Genomic DNA, 22167 nt, shown 5'->3' with positions numbered 1-22167 from the left:
ATAAGAAGAAAGTGGAAAAGAAAATTCAGGCATCGCGATTTAGTTCTCGTCCTCCTACAGAATATCTTTCCTGATTTGATCTATCTTGATGGGCTGACAGTAAATACAGTTGGGAGAGAAAGTTCTCCAGGTTGAAGGCACTTACAAGCCTCCTGCATTTGTTACATTTCACACCTTTTCTGTGTTGTAGAAAAGAGGGGATGATCTTAGCTTGGTAGTATCTAGATCTTTTACCTGGAAGCAGATTTCATTCGACTAGAATTTTGGAATGACAGAAATATTCACAGAAAACCTAATTTCTGAGGTGGGATTGGAAGTATAAAAAGACTTCACAATGATGTTTGGGAAGCAGCTCCTTCTATAGGTAAAGGTAAAGGTTCCCTTCGAACGGATGTGCTAGTCGTTTCTGGCTCTAGGTGCTCATCTCTGTTACAAAGCCGAAGAGCCAGGGCTGTCCGAAGACGTCTCTATGGTCAAGTGACCAGCATGACTAAACGCCAAAGGCGCACGGAACACTGTGACCTTCCCACCTAAGCAGTCCCTATTTTTCTAGTTGCCTTTTTTTTACATGCTTTCAAACTGCTGGGTTGGCAGAAACTGGGACAAGTAACGGGAGCTCACTCCATTACGCACACGGCACTAGGGATTCGAACCGTTGGACTGCCGACCTTCTGATCGACAAGCTCAGTCTCTTAGCCACTGAGCCACCATGTCCCAGAACTCCTTCTATAAGAGGCCATGAAGATGGTTAATATCCAGGACTCTGGATATATATTTTTTCTCTGCTGTAGTTCCACAATCCGGAGGAACCTATACATGTGTTCTATTCAGGCACAGTGAGTTAATTGTGGATGTCATAGTCTCTAAAGTAACATCAGCTTCCAGACCTCTCCCCCATCCACCCACCCACCCCCACCAACCCTTCTCAGGGACTAGGAAAATAACTGCTGCAGTAATGTTATGTTTTTACAAAAAAGTCCCAGAATTATATTCCTCTTTGTTAGCTAACTGGTTTCCTTACTTACCCCCTTGGGAAAATTAAGTTCAACAATTAAGGTAAGATAGTCAAGAAGCAAACACCCACCATAGGACTGAGTTGTTTTCCTAAGTTTGGTGCGTGTTTTTTAAAATAAAGTAATATATCAAATGGAAAATTGTAATCTGGCACCTGGCAAATAACTTTGTAAATGCCTCTGCTTTATTCACAGTGATGGATTTAAGGAAATCATGCCCTATGATCATTTCCAGCCACTTCCCCGGTATGTATGACGCTTACAAGGTACAGCTTATTAGCATTCCATTGATAGCCTACTGCAGGCACTTAGTCTATAATTTCATACATACAACCTCCTGCTTACTCAAGACGAAGGCAAGGAATTTATTGTTGCCATAGATGGTAATGTCTGAATTTGACCGTCTATGACATTTGGTTGTTGAGATAAAGTCACTCCAGAGTACAGGGCATTTCAATACATTAATCCACTTGCCTACTTAAGTGCAGGTATTCCATTAGCAAGATATGGAATAAGATAATAATTGTTGAGTACAGTGTGGAAGTTGGCTAAATAAAGACAACTCCTCAAAGGTATTCATGAACAAATGATCTACACTGAATCCTGAATTTGGTAAAATTTCAGCGGGATAAAAAGCTGGGGATCATCAATATGTCTATGGAAAGAGATAACATATTTTCAGTGGCTATCTCATTGTCAATTTTGTGATCTGGGTAAGGTTTTTCCCCCCATTTTTCAAAAACTGTGTTGCATAATAACCGTGGCACAGAAGAACTGTAAAAATTAGAATGAAATAGAATCCTTACTTCTATTTACTTTGACTCAACAGTAAGTGAAGGAGGGAAGAAGTTAGATCAGGAGTAATGACCGCACAATTTCCCCATGGCTAGAAAGAATTGCCACTCCTTCAAAGTTGCAGAAACCCATTTCTCCCCGATTTGATTTCATTTGGAAGTTCCTTTGTTTGCTACTTACGAAGCCACAGTAGGTTCCTCCCAGGTTCCCTGATGCCTTCAGTTATTGTATTGCAGAATTCCCACCTGGCAGGTAGAAATTCCAGGGACAGAGCAAAAACGAAAGACAAAGGAATTGGCCTGGATTTGATGGCATCCTCTCCTCCCTTTAACTTATAAATGCTGATAAATAGTAGAACCAGATGGAAGCTTCCTTTGTGATCCGGTAGAGCAAGGGTCTTCAGACCTGGCAAGTTTAAGACTTGTGGACTTCAACTCCCAGAATTCCTGAGCTAACCTGACTGGAGGAAGAATTCTGGGAGTGGAAGTCCACACATCTTAAAGCTGTCAAGTTTGAAGACCCCTGCAGTAGAGCAAGATGCAGACTTCATTAGCCAAATGAGGGAGTTGGGATAAGAGGTGGAAGTCAACTTATGTAGAGCGTCTTGAATGACCTCAGCCATAAGTTAGGCTGCAAATGCATCACCGGAATGTTTAAACAGATGGAGAAATCTTGGAGGAAAAAAAAATCCCACGCTACATGCCCCTTCCCAGTTCTATGTCCTTACACATGCCTTCACAGATTTCACAGTTTAAACACTTTCTGGAGTGCTAAGCAGACCCTTGGCCTGTCCAGCCTCTGAAAAACACATCTGAGGGACTGTTCTAGAAGCTCCCTTTTGCCATCCCTGTAATATCCTCCCAGGAATTGCGTATCGGGCTTGTATTTTTGAACTGATGGAATAACGAAATGCAGAAACCCGAACTGTACATGTAACCACATTAGATTATGCTGGCATATTCAAATCTAATCACGGGTACATTTTCTTTACTTCCTAGTCGTGATTTAAAGCATCTAAAATGTTTCATGTCTATATGGCTGCAGACATACCGACTGCATCTAAGATCTCTAATGTTTGGTTATGAGCTTTCTACTGAAAAGCTGTGTATTATTCATAATAATAATAATAATAATCTGATTCGACTACAATTTGCATGCTCCCCTTGCAGGAACCATTAATCCAGACTCCTGTTGTGTTCCCAATTTCAGTTTCAATTTTCACCAGTTCTTCTCACTGGTGCAGATGCCTGCTTAAATGATCCTAGCTTAAAGGATGGTGCTCTTTTAATGTCCTGCAGTGCCATTAGAATAGCAAGCTGTGAATTTAAAATTGATCTGGACATTTTGAGAACCACTTCTGAGAATTTTCTCCAAGCCTGAAACTAATCTGGGAGACCAGTATGTTTCTGAATATAAACTTATCCCTGTCTCTTCTCATATGTTATATTAGCATTGTTTACCCCGGCACTGTAAACACTTGTGCGCTTGTTTGCAAATTAAAAACAAAAAGATTACAAGGCTACCTGGTGAGAGTGGCTTGCAGAGACAAAAACCTGTCAGTGTAAAACTACAGCTTCCGAACCAATTTAGAACAAAGACCATAAAAGAAGACCTGGCCCAGGGTGCTCACGTTGCAGCCCTGGTCAAAAGGGTCCAGCAGAGATTATACTACCTGAAACTTCTCAACAACGGAATGAAGAACTGCTGGTGACTTTCTACCGCTGCACCATAAAGAGTATTTTAACTTACTGCACCTGTGTATGGTTTGCCAATTGCACAGTGGCAGATGGGATAGCACTCCAGAGGATTAACCTACCCAGAGGATCATGGGTTGCCCTCTCCCCTCTTTGGAAGAGCTGTATAGGTCCCGTTGCATTAAGAAAGTTCAAAACATCCTCAAAGATTCATCTTATCCTGGGAACCCCCCCCTTTTTTTTTAACTATTACCATCTTGCAGACGGTACAGGATAATAAAAACAAGGACAAATAGTCTGAAAAACAGTTTCTATCCCAGGGCAGTAGCTCTTTTGAATTCTGCTGTATAACTGCAGTGTTGGTGTGGTGTTGGGGGTTTTCTGTTCAATGTGTGGAGTGTGGAGGATGTGTGTTTATTGTTTTATTTTATTTTATTTTATTTTATTTCTTTGTCACGCGATTATAAGATAACAGGTATAAGTATAAACATAGATGAATACATGAAATACATATAAGAAATATATATATATAAGATACATATAAGAAAAATAAAAAGAAACAATAGTGCAATGACAATAAAGTAAACTAAACTAAAGACAAAACAAAAGAACCCTGAAAACAGAAACCGGATTAGAAATAGCAGAAACTGGAATTGCAAGCCGAAAGGGATAAATATATCTTAATCTCAGTGTCAAAAGGATGCATTAGTTTTTGCAGATTTCTCTGCCTTTGTTCCATAGCTCAACCTTCATGCCTTCATGCTTGAGCTCGGTTGGGATCATGGAATCAAAAAGAATCATAAGGCTGGAAAGGACCTTGGAGGTCTTCTAGTCCAACCCCCTGCCCAAAAAAGGAGAATTTGTATCACCCCAGAAAAAAGGTGGTCCAGTCCTGTCTTGAAAACTTGCAGCGATGGTGCAGTCCCAACTCCAGGAGGCGAGCTGTTCCATTGGTTCATTGTTCTTTTGTTTGCTTTCATTGGTGGGAGCAGGGAGATACTCGGAAGATACATCAGTACACATTCTCCAAACCCCAAACCCATTTATCTTTTCCAAGAAAAGATATATGGACCAAAGCTATCGGGTAATACATAATCAAACCCAGGTTAATTTTTTTTTCATATATGTTTAAATAGGAGAGCTTGGTCAGAGGGAGTTGTCTTTTTTTTTTTTTTTTAGTAGTCCCCTAGGGGTTTTTGCAACCTGCAGCTCTGCCCCAGTTTTTCTGCTGAGTTCGTTTGGAATGTTCTACTCTAATGCAAAGTGACACTCGTAGTGGAACACTTTAAAAAAACTAGCCTTTGGGTATTTCTTTAACATCTCATCAATCATTCCCACAGTTGAGCTAACGAAACGATAACAGCAGATGAGCATATGTATCAGAGGTGATGGCAAAACCATTAGCTCTAAGCTCTCACACGTTGTCTGGTTTTGATCATGGAAGCTTGGTTGAAATGTCAACACTTTACGTGCAGCTAGTTTCATGTTCGGTTTGAGAATGATGTGATTAATTTATTCCAAGGGGGAAGAGTTATATGAATCATTTTGGACAAGGAACATTCTCCTCCTTCCTTCAGCATCATTGCGAGCAGTTATTTGAATGTACCTTGTGGATTTATAGGTTTTTGCTCCATTTCTCCTGGGTTGGACTTTATTATTAAACTGAGCTGTGGTGGCTCATTGGTTAGAATGCCGTTTTGAGGGCTGACTCTGCCCACTGCCAGGAGTTCGATCCTGACCGGCTCAAGGTTGACTCAACCTTCCATCCTTCTTAGATCGGTAAAATGAGGACGCGGATTGTTTGGAGGGAATGTGCTGATTCTGTGATGACTCGGGGCGTGGCACAAAGGCAACACAGTCAAATAAGCAATGAGTCCCTTTATTATCTCCAACTTTGCCCCCAATGTCCAGGTTACCTTTGGCTGGAGAAAAACTCTCCCAGGAACAGCCTTTAACTGTAGAAAATCAGTCCAAAACAAGGTACACACAAACTGTAACTTAAAATCTAAACAAACTAAACCGAAGTAATTAGCTTGACAGGTCAGGAGAAGGAATTACGGACTTGAAAGCATAGCAAAACTCACATAGTTGGGAAGATGCCAGGAACACAGATAAGCTATGATGATACAAGATAAATTCATTATTGCTCCCAACCGTTTGCTGCGCGCAGCTTCCTTTTTTATACACTGTGTTCCCAGCTGCAGCTAAGCCACGCAACCCATGCTGCTCCTTTCTCTGTTCCTCCCTGCGTGCCCTAGGATGAAGAGGGGTTGGGCCTGGGTCTTCTTCTGAACTCCTTCTCTCTTGTTCTACCTCTCCCCTGTTCTGCCCAACTGGACTTTGCCCTTCCCCAGTTTCTTCCACAGCCAACATCAAGTCAGATTCCGACAGGGGCATGACAGACTCTGTAAATTGCTTAGAGAGAGCTGAAAAGCACTATGAAGCAGTATATAAGTCCAAGTGCTATTGTTATTAACTCTATGACTTTCTAAGAAAGGTTTTGGGGTGGGATACTGTCTGAGCTAGGCAGTGAGCAAAAAAACACACCCCCGGGAATATATTGATTCATTTATTGACCACAGTGTTCACTGTACAATCATCACCCCAAAAGTAGTGAATTTAGGTCTGGTCACCCAGGTGACTTGACTTATGACTGTCATGACTTATGATGGAAATTTGGGGCTCCATAATGGCCATAAATTGATTACTGCCTATATAAAATGTTCATGTAAAATTGAATTATGCTCTTAGGATTCAGTAGCAAGGTTTTATTATTTTATTTTACTACCCAAGGTTTTAAGTCTGAAAGGCGTACATTTTTAACACAACCATTGTGTGTTCAAAATGCTCTAATCTGAATTGAAAATTGAGTAGGTTGTGTCCAGAATAGACTGTTTGGACTATCAGGGAAAGGTTTAAAAATGAAAAACAAGGGTGGGGTTTTTTTTGAGCTCTGTGTCCAGAATCACCAAAATAGCCTGTTTAAGCCCCTTCAAATTTGCAATTGGTTGAAACGGAAATATGTTGCACATGGTTAAGTCTCAATGGCCAAGGGAGGAAGCATTCTACTGTTTTCATTATCACTTGCATCTGAAAACCAGATAGAAATTCAATCTCATCTTCTACTTGGGATGCTGTTATTTCATTCAAACAGCTGGGAGCACAATCCTTGGACCACTTGCTCAGTTTCATGTGGAGGAGGAATTCAGAGAAGAAGCTTTGTCTGCGTGGAAGAGACCATGCATGGAGAGATACTGCAAGTAGACGAGTGGAAATGTATGTATGCTCCTAAGCCCAGGGTCATGCAAGCTTGCAACCTGTATGATTGTCCTAAATGGATAGCTCTGGAGTGGTCACAGGTAAGGAAGCAGAATATTTAAATTGCTTTGAGCGGGGGGAAAGCTTTCAGTTGTAATGGTTGGGATGATTGATCGCACATTATATGGAAAGTTCCTTGCAGAAAAGATATATTTGGGTGGAGGTAGCACAGGACAGGGACGCGGTGGCTCAGTGGCTAAGACGCTGAGCTTGTCGATCAGAAAGGTCGGCAGTTCGGCAGTTGGAATCCCTAGCGCCACGTTAGGGAGGGAGCTCCTGTTATTTGCCCCAGCTTCTGCCAACTGAGCAGTTCGAAAGCATGTAAAAAAAGCAAGTAGAAAAATAGGGACCACTTTGGTGGGAAGGGACTAGTGTTCCGTGCACCTTCGGCGTTTAGTCATGACCCCGGAGACATCCTCGGACAGCGCTGGCTCTTCGGCTTTGTAACGGAGATGAGCACCGCCCCCTAGAGCCGGAAACGACTAGCACGCATGTACGAGGGGAACCTTTACCTTTACCTAACACAGGTAGTTCTCGACTTACGACCACAATTGAGCCCAACATTTCTGTTGCTAAGTGAGTTTTATCCCATTTTATGACCTTTTTTTGACACAGGTTCAGTGAACCACTTCAATAAATCACTAACATAGTTGTTAAGTGAATCTGGTTTTCCTAATGACTTTGATGGTTAGAACGTCACAAAAGAGGATCACATGACCCTGGGATGTCATAAGTATGAGTCAGTTGCCAAGCTTCTGAATTATGATCAGGTAGCAGTGGTCATAAGTGTGAAAAATGGTCCTAAGTCACTTTTTTCAGTGCCGTTGTAACCTTAAATGGTCACTGAAAGAACTGTTGTGAGTCAAGGATGACTTATAACGATAGCATTAATAGTTGCACGCAGGTAAATGTAACCTCCAGAACAGAAGTGGTATTCAGCTGGTTCTGACTGGTTCTAGAGAACCAGTAGCAGAAATTTTGAGTAGTTCGGAGAACCGGCAAATATCGCCTCTACCTGTGCCCATCTGTTCTCTGCCTCCCATTGGGTCCCAGCTGATCGGCTGGGTCTTCTTTTGTTGCCCTGCACAGGAGAACGGAGCTGGAAAGCAGGTTGGTGGGGTGGGAGGGAATGGGGATTTGTAGTATCCTTCCCCTGCCATGCCCACAAAGCCACACCACACCTACCAAGCCATGCCCACAGAACCAGTAGTAAAAAAAAAATGAATACCACCACTGTTCCAGAATATTTTTCTGTGTTTGTAATGCTAAACCCCCATGTGAAAAAACTTGGCTCCTTAGCTCTAATTTGCACCTATCATCGTTTCAACAAATGTGAAAGGAATGTGTGTTCTGGTGATCTCTTTTCCCCCACTTCCAACAAAGTACCCAACAATCAGAAACCTCCTTGTGAGTCTTTGGGAGGGGAAAACAGCAAATAGTGCTCAAGTCTTTCCTAAATGCAAAATTCAAAACGCAAAATACAAAAACAATAAATAATGTAATACCAGTAATAATCAGAGGTCCTGGAGGCATATAAGAGGTAATCACCACATTTGGAAGTACAAAATTTCCTGAGCTTGATATTACTGGCTTTGCAAATAAAAACACTGCCTTGCTTAAAACTTCCTACATGGTGCAGTTATGCCTTCTTGATCCTTACGATCTTAGTTAGAACTAAACCATTTTAAAATACCCAGCTGTTGGAGGAGAAGAGCAGACAAAGCTAAGGTGGTGATGGAGTTAAGTGCATTATCAGCCTAGAATTCTTACATTGCCACAAACGGTCCACGTCCACTTGCCCTTGAACTCTATTGATCCTTATCGGGCATCAATTTAGTACTGAACTTTAGTTGATTGGATTCTTGTGTATAAGCTTGTGCAAAAAAAAAAAAAACCTTTCCAAACTGCACCTTAATGTATGGCCCTGATCCTTTGCTCCTAATATTTGTTGCTGGGAATCTGGGAATCTTTTAAAACCATTTTAAAATATCCAGCAGCTGTTGGAGGAGAAGAGCAAACAAAGCTGGGGTGGTGGTGGAGTGAAGTGCCTCATCAGCCTAGAATTGTTACATTGCCACAGACGGTCCACGTCCACTTCCTCTTGAACTCTGTTGATCCTTATCGGGCCTCAATTAATACTGAACTTTAGTTGATTAGATCTTGTGTATAGGCCAAACTTTCTGAACTGCAATATGGCCCTGATCCTTTGCTCCTAGCAGCTGTTGCTGGGAATCTAGCAATCTTGATAGTGGTTGACCAACTTAGGTCTTGCAGAAGGAAGATTGTAATTTCTTGATCAGAAAAATAGGGGGGGAAATCTGACAACCAGGTTTAGGAGTGCCAGACACCATGGATGGTACAAAGGGCAGCATAGCAATCCTGCGACATTTGATAGCCACCTTAGTTTTTGACTGATCTGCCCCTTTCTACAGTGCACTGTGACCTGTGGCCGAGGGTTACGCTACCGAGTGGTTCTGTGTATTGATCATCGTGGACAACATACCGGCGGTTGCAATCCTCAACTAAAACTCCACATAAAAGAAGAGTGTCTCGTGCCAGTCCCTTGTTATAAACCCAAAGGTAACTGGATTAACATTATTAATGACATTGATTGACCGTATCAAATGTATGCAACTGCAGATAGGTAAAGAGAAAACAATCTCATAGATTGTCACCGCTACAGTTAACTGTATAGATTGTCAATATCATAGATTGTCACCACTACAGTTAACTCCAATTCCAATCTGATCAAGGAATTGTGTCCTCTGTATGATGGCCTTTGACATGAAGAGCTTTTATCTAAAGTTGTTCCACTGATTAATTGTTCTAAGAAGGTATGTTCTGACAGTTAGAACAATTAACCAGTGGAACAACTTGCCTCCAGAATTTGTGAATTCTACAATACTGGAAAGTTTTAAGAAGAGATTGGACAACCATTTGTCTGGAATGGTAGAGGGTTTCCTGCCAAAGCAGGGGGTTGGACTAGAAGACCTCCAAGGTCCCTTCCAACTCTGTTATTCTCTTCTCTTCTCTTCTCTTCTCTTCTCTTCTCTTCTCTTCTCTTCTCTTCTCTTTCTCTTCTCTTCTTCTCTATTCTCTTCTCTTCTTTCTGTTCTTTCTTTCTATTCCTATTCCTATTCCTATTCTATTCCTATTCTATTCTATTCTATTCTATTCTATTCTATTCTATTCTATTCTATTCTGTTCTATTCTATTCATTCTATTCTATTTCCATTCTATTCTATTCTATTCTATTCTATTCCATTCCATTCCATTCTATTCTTCATTCCAATTCTATTCTATTCTATTCTATTCTATTCTATTCTATTCTATTCTATTCCATTCCATTCTATTCTATTCTATTCCATTCCATTCCATTCCATTCCATTCCATTCCATTCCATTCCATTAAGACATTGATTGATACAACCTCATCCTTTTACACCTCTTTTTTTTGTAGATGTTGCAAGGGTCAACATTAGCCTTATGTCCCTTGCATCGTCTTTGTACTGTCTGAGGGTTGACCAACATGCATGCATTTCCTCTTCCAGAGAAAAGCCCGGTTGAAGCCAGAATGCCTTGGTTCAAGCAAGCCCATGAAATGGAAGAGATCAGGACCGTGTCTGAAGAACCCACGTGAGTTTACTTTTATTTTTCCTTTCCTTTTTTTTCTGATATGGAAACTAAACCCCTGATGCATTTTCCTGACTGTTGGTAAAGTTTGCTATTTCCTGCCAAATCATCTGGCGTTTGAATTTTCTTAGGGTGGGTCTGGTGTTGCAGCTCAAGTCTCAGATTCTTCCCAGCAAAATTTGTTAATTAAGGCAAGAAAAGAAAAAAAGCCCAAAACATGGCAGCCAAAATGTGTTTGAATTATTAGTTTCAAAAATGTCACAAGGTGTCCCGGCTATTCAAAGAATTTACATGCCAGAAAGCATTTTGTATGGGTGACTTGTGTGCCATCATAGCTCTTGAAAGATTGAGCAGTGAACTTTGCATGAAGAGGGAAGAGCAGAGAAGAATGATAATGATGACTACTGTATATGGAAATATCTGGTGATCCAAACCATTCATCTCTCCATCCATCCATCCGCCCACCCATCCATCCATCCATCCATCCATCCGTCCTCTCCTTTTCTGCCTCCTCTCGAAAGAATTGATTGAAGACTTTAGTCACTCTGTTTAGGTCTAACATCCTTTGATAAATTTATTGCTAGGTGTTTTGCTTAAGTCAGAGGTGGGGAACTGTGGCCCATTAATGACATGTAGGCTTCAACTCCTGGAATTCCTGAGCCAGATATTTTTGGCTGGCTCAGGAATTCTGGGAGTTGAAGTCCGCAAGTCATGAAAGGGCCAGAGTTCTCTACCTCTGGCTTAAGTCAATCAAGTACTGGAACTACATATCTAGAGATTGTAGGGAATAGATATGAAAGTAGGGTTAAACATATGGGAATTGTCAGAAAGCTGTCTTTTGTCTAAATATTAAAAGATATTTAAGATCTTTAATATTTAAAGATATTTAAATTCCTAAAATTTAAAGCTGTTTAGTGTATTTATGAAAGTTCCCCTTGGCTTGGAGATATTGAAGCATTCTCTCATTTAGATCCTTCAAGGAATTGAAGTAGATAATGCCCTAAATCAGGCTGAGCTTTCCTTCTTCACATCTCTGTATCAAACTTCCCTTGTTTGATCTGCAACATCTCAAGATCCACACTGAATCCTCTTCTAGAGTTAGATTCAATAATGTATTCTGGAAAAGGATAAGTGGTTTAATGATGAAAAGACAGTGATTTGTTTCATTTCCAGGACATCAAAGCTAGTTTCTGTTTTATAGCTTTTCATCTGAATTGTCTGTGGTTTTATCAGCCTTAGCTTTAGAACCGTATAAATGCAGGATTATTGGAAAAATCACAAAGGAAAGATATGCCAAGATAATATATTAAAGTTAAATCCTTCTTCCCCTGGAGATTGGTAAATGTGCCCATGCATGTGTCCTGAATTTCATATAATGGGTGTTTTAACGTCTTTTAAAAAATATTTAAATTAGAAAAATAGCAAGGTTTTTTTTCCTCATCTTAAAGACTGTTTGTAAAGCTAAGCCAAGGAAAATGAAGGTTTAACCTTTCTGGGTTTTGCTAGTAGAATGTGATGATAGTTGAAACCCATCATTATTGTAAACTTTTCTCTCTTGAGCCTTCTTTATTTACAGCAGGCTTTTCAATAATCCTTCATAAAAGAAAGATTCCATGCATCCTTTTCCCCCTTTTAATAAGCTTAAATAAACAGAGATCTTGGCTACAGCTTGAAAGAGGCCAAGGGTAGGAGCTGATGGACGTGATGAAGAGAAGGAAGAGGAAGTGATAGGGTTTCCAGATTTCATTTAGTCGATTCAAATGTTTTCATTCATAGATTCACATTCATGCCTGAAGATTTTCACCAGATGTTAGCTACCAATGAGTGATAATGTGTGTGGTAGAATGGTCACATACCTGGGCTAATGCCTACACACAGTAATGAAGATTCATTGAGGTTAGCTAGAAAACGTCTTCAGGATTTGTCTCCTGTTTCCCTTATCCATGACTAGAAGCAGGTCCTGAGTTTCAATTAATATTAAATTAATCCTGTGGTATATCCAGATATGTAATGTAATGTAATATGTTTTTTTCAAAAAATCTTTTCTTCCCCTGTGAAATAGACCTGATTTTTTCACTTTCTTGGTCATGATCATGAGCTAGCTAACTTCTTGGAAGTGATAGAAGTTGCACATCTGTTACACTTTCCCCGCCATTTCTTTGAAACCTCTTCAGATGCCATATCCCCAGTCTAAATAGGCCTGTTAGCAGTTCCATCATCATATCTTCTCACGGGTTTTAATGAAAGTATGGGAAGCTAAGGAAGTGTCTGGCCATTGAAGAGATGATTGACAGAATTATAACAGGCTTGGAAGGGACCTTGGAGGTCTTCTGGTCCAACCCAACTTCTGCTCAAGCAGGAGACCCTATAACATTCCAGACAAATAGCTGTCCTTTCCGGGGGTGGGATTCAAATTTTTTAACAACCAGGTCTATGGGCGTGGCTTAGTTGGTGGGCATGGCTTGGTGTTCATGTGACTGGGTGGACATGGCTTGGTGGTCATGTTATTGGCTGGGCGTGGCCAGCTCAATATCACTCACATCAAGGCACGCATCTCTTCACCTGGACTCACAAGACTGTGGAGATTCTGCAATAGTTGTAAGTGTGAAAAATGGCCATAAGTCACTTTTTTCATTGCCACTGTAACTTTGAATGGTCACTCCACACAAGCAGAGTACTAGCAAAGGAGGGGGAAGACAGGAAGTCTAGTCCTGCCAAGAATGTAATAAGGGTTTCTGTAAGCAACACCAGAATGTTTCCTTCCTACCTTCCTTACAGGATTAGGCTAGTAATTTCTTCTAACAACCGGTTCTCCGAACTGCTTAGAATGTTAACATCCATTTCTAGTGAATAGGTGCAAACTGGTAGAATCCCACCCCTGGTCCTATCCCTTCTTTAAAACATTCAGTGATGGAGCACCCACAGCTCCTGGAAGCAAACCATTCCACTGATTGATTGTTCTCACTGTCAGAAAATTTCTCCTTATTTTCAGGTTGAATCTCTCGTTCATCAGTTTCCATCTTTTATTCCTTGTCTGGCCTTTGGGTGCCTTGGAAAATAGCTTGACCCCTTCCTCTCTGTGGCAGCCCCTCAAATATTGGAAGACTGCTATCCTGCCTACCCTGGTCCTTCTCTTCACTAGACTAGCCAGGCCCAGTTCCTGCAACCGTTCATTTATGTTTTAGCCTCCAGTCCTCTAATCACCTTGGCTACTCTTTGTAGAGTCTCAACGTCTTTTTTATAATGTGCTCTTCTTCATCTTTGGGACAGTTCTTCGCCAGAGGTTAGGTTAGCAGCAACCATATTGACATTCAGGAAAGCCCCCAGACTTGCTGTTTGGGGATGTTTATGTGGATTGGTGATAGGACAGGATCTCATGCTGCAATAGGTCGCCCTTGTGTAAAAAAGATGCTGAGATTCTAGAAAGTGTGCAGAGAAGAGCAACAAAGATGATTAGGGGACTGGAGGCTAAAACATATGAAGAACAGTTGCAGGAACTGGGTATGTCTAGTTTAATGAAAAGAAGGTCTAGGGGAGGCATGATAGTAGTGTTCCAATATCTCAGGGGATGCCACAAAGAAGAGGAAGTCAAGCTATTCTCCAAAGCACCTGAAGGCAGGACAAAAAGCAATGGGTGGAAACTAATCAAGGAGAGAAGCAACCTAGAACTAAGGAGACATTTCCTAATAGTGAGAACAATTAATCAGTGGAACAAGTTGTCTCCAGAAGTTGTCAATGCTGCAACACTGGACATTTTTAAAAAGATGTTGGATAACCATTTGTCTGAAGTGGTGTAGGGTTTCCTGCCTAAGTAGGGGGTTGGACTAGAAGACCTCCAAGGTCCCTTCCAACTCTTGTTATTCTATTCTATTCAATCCTGCAACTTTCCCATATTCTTTTTTTTTTTAATGAATGTAAGTCCAGGTAATTATTTCAGTTCATGTTTGGTGTGCCAGTGGATAGAAACTTCATTGTCATTGTGTTTGGGGAGGGGCTGAGTTGTTTTTCTTTTAATTCTCTCTATCTTATGTCTGTATTACTGTATTAGAGCTTTCTGGGAATTGAGCAGCCTATAACTGACAGAAATAAATAGATATATACACACAGACATATGCCACACATACTGTAGATATTGATGATCTCATAAATGAATGAAACTGTGAGCCATCTTTTGAAATTTCACCAAAAGTCTCCCCTAATGAAATTGGATGAGAACTAGTAGAAAAGTATCACCAGAGGACAGTTATGGGACTCAATTTTTTTTACTACTGGTTCTATGGGCATGGCTTGGTGGACGTGGCAGGGAAGGATACTGCAAAATCCCAGTCCGAGGTGGTATTTGCCAGTTCTCCGACCTATTCAAAATTTCTGCTACCGGTTCTCCAGAACTGGTCAGAACCTGCTGAATACCAACTCTGCCAGAGGAGTTGGGCTTGGCTTGGCTTTGATATGGCAGGATCTCATAATTCACTTATTAGCTTCTGTCCATGGTGATGAGAACTGGAAGGTACCATAATGCTCTTGAGCAATAATTTTGATTTGCAAAAGCTCCATGTTAAGAAGTCTTGAATTTTGTAGCAGATCCCAACAGAAAAATCCCATGATTTAGCCAGTGGCAAGCTATGTTTAATTTAAAACAAACAAACGCTAACATTTGTGTGTTATAAGATACAAGACACTAAAGTATGCAGGAAAAAAAATTCACTTTCAATTATAGTCCTGGCCCACTAGGTCAAGGAAAAACGTTTAGAATTTGTTTTTGTTTCTTTGTACAAGAGTTTGTTCTGTGGTTCAGATTTTGAAACAAAAAAAATTACAAAGCTACAAAATAAGTCATCATACATTATTTTTGGATACGCTTCAGGACTTAACCAGCCTGTATATGGAGTGAATTTGGAACTGCTGTCAATGCATCTATTTTTTAAAAAAAATTCAAGCTTTGTCAAATATTTGTGTTGGTTAAGAAATTGCGGTATACTCTTGATGACAAAAAGCCAAGAGAATCTTATTCTTGGTTTAGTTAAGCAAAACTCTTTTAAGTCTTCTAAACTTTTTTTAGTTACGCCTTTTTAACAATATTAGCATGCGGTGACAAAAAGTTCTGGATAGTTTACAATAAATAAGCATTAAAAATAAATTGAATTAAATGCCCCAATTTCTATCCATTTTTTTTCAAAGTCAGGGCTTGTCTCTTCACCTAAAATGATGCTGGACATTCTCTCTTTTTTGTACAATCTTTGGAAAGGACATTCGAAGTCTACCCAGTGACCCTTTGTCTATGATACCAAGAGCGGTGATTAGAATGCAGTATAGCAGGCTAACTTTAGCATTCCCACTGCCAGCAGTTGGATTCTGACCAGTTCGAGGTTAACTCAGCCTTCCGTCTGTCCGAGGCTCATGAAATGAGGATCCAGATTTTTGGGGGCAATACACTGACTCTATAACCCATTTAGGGCTATAAAGTAGTATAAAGTGGTATATAAGTCTTAGGTTCTATTGTTGTACAGTGTCATATGTTAGCACAGCCCATTAGACAGCTGATGAAACATGATTTGTCTGAGCTTGTTAATAGTGAGTGCTGCTATCTAATTTTGACTATAAATTACAGGTTCTACAAAACCTTTGTGCAGCTGTTTTGCAATGAATGTGTGCATTGACCAGAGACATCATCTAAATGCCTTGTAGTTTAGAAAATATAAAGATAATTAGACCTTAGGATAATTAGGTGCAGAAATATATATACTCTTCAAAAATATGATGCAGGCCGATGGAAATCCTTGCCATTGATTATCTGAAGAAAGATAAGCTTTCACACTTCGCAGCTAGAGAGATGTGCTACATGGGTGGAGAGTGTTAGAGGTTTTAAACCTCTAACACTTTTTTAGAGGTTTTAAACCTCTAACACTCTCCACCCATGTAGCACATCTCTCTAGCTGCGAAGTGTGAAAGCTTATCCTTCTTCAGATAATCAATGGCAACCATACTCCTTCCAAAGCTGGTTCTTTATTTCTTGCATTTATATCTCCCTCTTCTTCCATGAGATTTAAGATACCTAAACAAGGTTCCTAGGCAGTTTTTCCTTCATAGATTCACACCTGAAGATTTTTTGCTACCAATGAGTGATAATCTATGTGATAGATAAAATGTGTGGTAGACAATACCATATGTATGGTAGAATACTAGAAATTCAGGTATTCTCTTGAATTATGCTTTTAAATTTTACCAAGTTTGCTGCATCAGATGCCTTCAGCCCATGATTTGACTTTTAGATCTCATCAAAAGTGACTGCATGGACCACTTATTGTGTGCTGAGTATTGAGGGCAACCATAGATTCTTTCTCCCTCCCCTGCAAACATTCTTCTCTGCCTAGGTGCAGAAATTGCCAAGCAGTTATTGCCACGTGACTTCCATTTATTTGAAGAACCTCTTATGAAAATGCCACTGAAAGGAATGATGGATGGAGCCCTCTTGTAAATAGCTTTTCCATTTATCTGAACTTACAATTATCTGCATATTTTGGATGTCTTCCCAGCCATTGTGAGATAACAACCCTATATATATTAATGGGTTAATTGAGTTTAGCCGCGATAACGTCCAACTCTTTTGAAATATAATCAGAATTTTGATTTTGTCAAAGCCTTCTTAGGGATGGAAAACGAGTGAGGCGACAACCTTTTAAGTTTCAACAATGTAGGTGCAGGTTAGTTTTAAGTCCAAACAGCCACGTGTTTATGGAGATTTTCAGTCATCCAGGTCATGGTTGTCTCAAAGATGCTTTTTTTCTTTTCTCAAGAGGCTGGACTTTCTTTTTTTCTTTGAAGACGTTTTGCTTCTCATTCAAGAAGCTTCTACAGCTCGGTGTTTCAGAGCTGAAGAAGCTTCTTGGATGAGAAAAGCCACAAAGTCCAGTTGCCTCTTGAAAAAAGGGAAAAGAGGGACTTTTGGGACATCCCTGTGTTTCTTAGGGCTAAACTAACACCCCTAAGTTAGCCAGGAAGGGTAAACAGGAGTGAGAGGGGTAACAGAAGGTGAAATGTCTCTTTATACTTCACAAAGAGAATGGAGTTGAAATCCTAGGCTCCAAAGTGCTTTTTCCAAAAGGTAACTGGATTTTCTTTCTTTCTTTCTTTCTTTCTTTCTTTCTTTCTTTCTTTCTTTCTTTCTTTCTTTCTTTCTTTCTTTCTTTCTTTCTTTCTTTCTTTCTTTCCTTTCCTTTCCTTTCCTTTCCTTTCCTTTCCTTTCCTTTCCTTTCCTTTGAATTTTTTTGCTTCTCAACCCAGAAGCAGAATTAAAGAAGAATTAAAGAAGGGAAGGGAAAGAAGAAGGAGAGGGAGAGAGAGGGGAAGGAGAAGCAGAGGGAAGGGAGGGGAAGGAGAGGAAGGACAAGGAGAAAGAGAGGGAGGGGAAAAAGAAGATGAAGGAGAGGGAGGGGAAGGGGAGTCCAGTTTCCTTGTGGAAAAAGCATCTTTGGGAGAATGATCAGGACTGGAAGCTAAATTAAAGCCAGACAAGGGACAGGAAGTTGGATGGCCTTCGGCTGACTCAATCTCATCCTGCGCATAGACACCCAAGGATGTTATGATGTGGTTTTGTTGCAGGTTTATCCCCGAGCCTTGGTCCCCTTGCAGTGCCTCTTGCGGTCACGGTTCTCAGATGCGCGATGTCAAGTGCCGCATTTATCTTGCGTTTACTCAGGCTGAGGTGGAGCTGCCTGATGAGGAGTGTGAAGGACCCAAACCACTGACCGAGCGGAGTTGCCACCTGGAAGCGTGCGATGTGGATCCGGTCCCGTACCCCTTACCTTTTGCACCCTCTGAAGAGGCTGGTAATGTTTTTTATGACTGGGAATACATCGGCTTCACTCCCTGCTCAGCTACATGCCTTGGAGGTATTACAGGTTTATATTTTGTGCTCAGAATGATCCTTATAATAGTAATAATGCACATTTCAGGCGCAGCTGCAAGAGGTTGGATGGCTGAAATTTTTTTTAATATAATTTTTAGAAAGTTTTTAAAATATACCTAAGTATTGAATATATGAGTGGGACATGGTGGCTCAGTGGCTAAGACACTGAGCTTGTTGATCAGAAAGGTCAGCAGGTCGGCGGTTCTAATCCCTAGCACCGCGTAACGGAATGAGCTCCCCTTACTTGTCCCAGCTTCTGCCAACCTAGCAGTTCGAATGTACATAAAAAATGCAAATAGAAAAATAGGGACCACTTTGGTGGGAAGGTAACAGCATTCTGTGCGCCTTTGGTGTTTAGTCATGCTGGCCACATGATCATGGAGATGTCTTCGGATAGTGCTGGCTCTTCTTTGGCTTTGTAATGGAGATGAGCACCACCCCCTAGAGCCAGAAATGACTAGCACATATGTGCAAGGGGAAACTTTACCTTTTATTGAACACATGTGTAGCATCAGGGTATTATTAGTTTTGATACCAAATAATGGTGATAATATTGATAGTATTAGATACGTTAATCATACTCATATCACTATCATTGTATTATATATATTAACATTTAAGTTATTAACATGTTGATCTTTGCTCCACTATGGATGGCCGAAATTTGAGTGGGTTAACATTTATTAACCTATTAATTTATTATTCAACTTAACATTTATTTATTCATTTATTTTAATATTTGAAGAAATATGATTTGAAGAATATTTCTTTATTGTTCATAGTTTTATTAATTTATAATATGACATGCAAAAAAGAATACAAAAGCAACTATTAGGGAAATTAGGAAAGGAAAAAGGGAAATGGGGGAAAACAAGGGAAAAAGAAAAAAAGGAAAAACAGGCATTGACTTCCGATTCCTTTGGTGCAGTAAAATAAGGCATTAAGATCTATCTTCCAACTTTTTACTTTTTCATAATAATAGAAACCAGCTATTTCTGTAACAACAACTCTATCTAATCGGTAAAACCTAAAATCAAAGTTTCATTTTTTTTCCACCTCAAGCACAAAGGCCAGAAGTGGTTTCCAAGTAGAAAGGGAAGTATTTGTATTCTTTTTTCCTTTGATCAAAGCAGTCGATTTAGCCATCTCTGAAGCACTTCTCGAGTTATGACCACAATGGAGCCCACAATTTCTGTTGCTCAGTGAAACATTCGTTAAGAGAGTTTCCCCGTTTTATGGCCTTTCTTGCCACAGTTATTAAGTGAATCACTGTGGTTGTTAAATTAATCAAATCGTTGTTCAGTGAATCTGGCTTCCCCATTGGCTTTGCTTGTTAGAAGGTTGCAAAAAGGGGATCACGTAACTCCAGGACATTGTAACCGTCGTTAATATGAATACATTACCAAGCATCTGAATTTTGATCACATGACCGTGGAGGAAGCTGCAACGGTCGTATGAAAAATGGTCCTGTCACTTTTTTCAGTGCTGTTCCACTTTGAATGGTCACTAAATGAACAGTTGTAAGTTGAGGACTACCTGTGGTTGATCACTCTCAACTGATGGTTCAATGAAGAGCAAAGGAGTGCCTGCTAAATGATTCTCCCCAGATCACACCTTGGTTTTTTTCCTTTGTGTGCGATGGATACTATCCAGTTATGATGTAATGTAATTTTGAATGATTGGAGACAGATGGAACTGCTTGAGATGGTCTTATAAAAGTCACTTATCTATATATATCAAAGCCAAGTACTACTCACTCATCATGATATCTCCAGAACCGTAAAGCCTACAAGCTTGAAATTTGGCACGTATCTTGGCTTCTAGGTGCTCTCTAGGAAAGAATTTTTTGAAATGACCATCAGAGCATTAGTATTTCGTATAATATTATTAACACGCTCTGACGCTAAGGCGTTCTACTCCCCCTCCCCACCTGAAAAGAACTCTGTTCCAACTGCCAGTTGCCTCACATTCCGTTGCCTCAGTTCAAACTGGCAGACGTTCTGCTCCTTCACTCAGGAGTGGCCTGGGGCTCCTTACAGTACTAAACGTTAGTACCTCACCAAAATGTCTACGCCTTCCGCTGATGGAATTGCTTACGGACTCAAGGCGGTGGTAGCAATATTACCTTATGTGTTTCAATCACTGGCCACCACTGAGCAAACAGATTGTGAACCAAATTTCTCCTGCATAGCCTGATCACATAGTTTTGTCACAAAGCACAGGTATAGTAGTTCTTATACAGTAATTAACACCAGAGGTGATATTCAGCAGGTTCTGACCAGTTCTGGAGAACCGGTAGCGGACATTTTGACTAGTTCCAAGAACTGGCAAATACCACCTCTGACTGGCCCCACCCACATCTATTCTCTTGCTCCTGAGTCCCAGCTGATTGGCCGGGTCTTCTGTGGTTGCCCTGCCCACCAAGCCATGCCCTCAGAACCGGTAGTAAAAAATCCCACCACTGATTAACACGCTCTGATGCTAAGGAGTTCTACTCCTCCTTCCCAACTGAAAGGGACTTTGTTCCAACTGCCAGTTGCCTCACATTCTGTTACCTCAGTTCAAACCAGCAGATGTTCCACTCCTTCAGTCAGGAGTGGCCTGGGGCTCCTTATAGTACTAAACGTCGGTACCTCACCAAAATGTCTACGCCTTCTGCCGATGGAATTGCTTACGGACTCAAGGTGGCAGTACTGATATTCCCTTATGTATTTCAATCACCGACCACCACTGAGCCAATGGATTGTGAAGTGAATTTCCCCTGCATAGCCCGATCACAAAGTTTCATGGCGAAGCACAGGTATCCAGCTAGCCACTCATATCCAGGAATAAAAATCCTTACTTGGTTTGTAACTAATTAGTGGAAGTCATCAACTGTTACCTTCTAAAGGAGAGGTTTTCCAAGTCCTGCAATTTCCATAGAGTCAGCTAAAAATAAAAACCAGCCTCTTTAGGGATGATGGAGTGTTGAGAAAACCCTTCCTGATATATTAGGAGAAGAGATATTTATGGCAATAATTGTCTAGCCGTTCTGCAGGTGAAAACAAACAGCTTGGAGTGAAATTGGAGGTTTTCAAGCGCAGGCAGTAATGAGGCTCTTCATTTTTATTAGGAAACACAGCGAAAGGACAAAGGGGCTTGAAATCTTGCAAATCTTTTAACAAATAGAGAAATATTAAGCTGCCTCGAGAGCAGATTTGTAGCCTCTGTAAAATCACGAGGGGGAAATGCATTTGAAAGGAAGGAAGCAGGTTCCTTGAACTGTGACCGTTTTCAATCTTGCATATCGCATTATGTGCGTTTCTCCAGCACCAGCTAATACCAATGAAAGCTCATTCACGGAGCGATATCGCTGTATTTCATTTAGTTCGGATGGTGGGGGTCTGCTTCTTTGTTTTACGGTCTTGTATATGCATGAGTCTCCCGAGGCATCTTTGCACCCCATAAAATGGACGCTGCCCAACATTTGCTAGATGGATTTGCAATACAAAGAGATGAAGTGTGACGGTGTTCTGCACTTGGGGATTTGAGCGTTGCAATTTAGGGAGGTGCCCCTCTTTTCAGCAGCTGATCCATCACTTAAAACACCTTTCTTCTCCTGGGGCGAGTAAAGCAGAAAATGAGGGTGTTCAATAGTAAGACCATAAGAGCTGGCTTCTCAGGCCTGCTGCCACTTAAACCTCTAAGTAGAAATGATCCTTGGCTCCGTTTGTTGAGAAAGGTATGGTTTTATTAGATCAAGGGTATTCAATCAGAATAGAGCTGGAAGGGACCTTGGAGGTCTTCTAGTCCAGGGGTTGCCAACCTTT

At 40.7% G+C, this 22167-nt stretch overlaps 1 protein-coding gene across 1 annotated transcript in view; it reads left to right on the top strand.

Moving 5' to 3' along the window:
* The window catches only part of ADAMTSL3 (ADAMTS like 3), a 191411-nt gene that overhangs the window by 136786 nt on the left and 32458 nt on the right, over positions 1-22167 (top strand). Inside the window, 5 exon segments of the mRNA XM_087941393.1 lie at positions 1209-1259; positions 6657-6861; positions 9253-9400; positions 10371-10455; positions 18052-18341. Coding sequence (XP_087797519.1) covers positions 1209-1259; positions 6657-6861; positions 9253-9400; positions 10371-10455; positions 18052-18341 — 779 coding nt within the window.

The sequence above is a fragment of the Pseudonaja textilis genome, chromosome 13 (genome assembly GCF_049901715.1).
Source record: "Pseudonaja textilis isolate UNSWEBS1 chromosome 13, rPseTex1.2, whole genome shotgun sequence".
NCBI lineage: Eukaryota > Metazoa > Chordata > Lepidosauria > Squamata > Elapidae > Pseudonaja > Pseudonaja textilis.
This window is presented reverse-complemented; position numbering and strand designations above follow the sequence as displayed.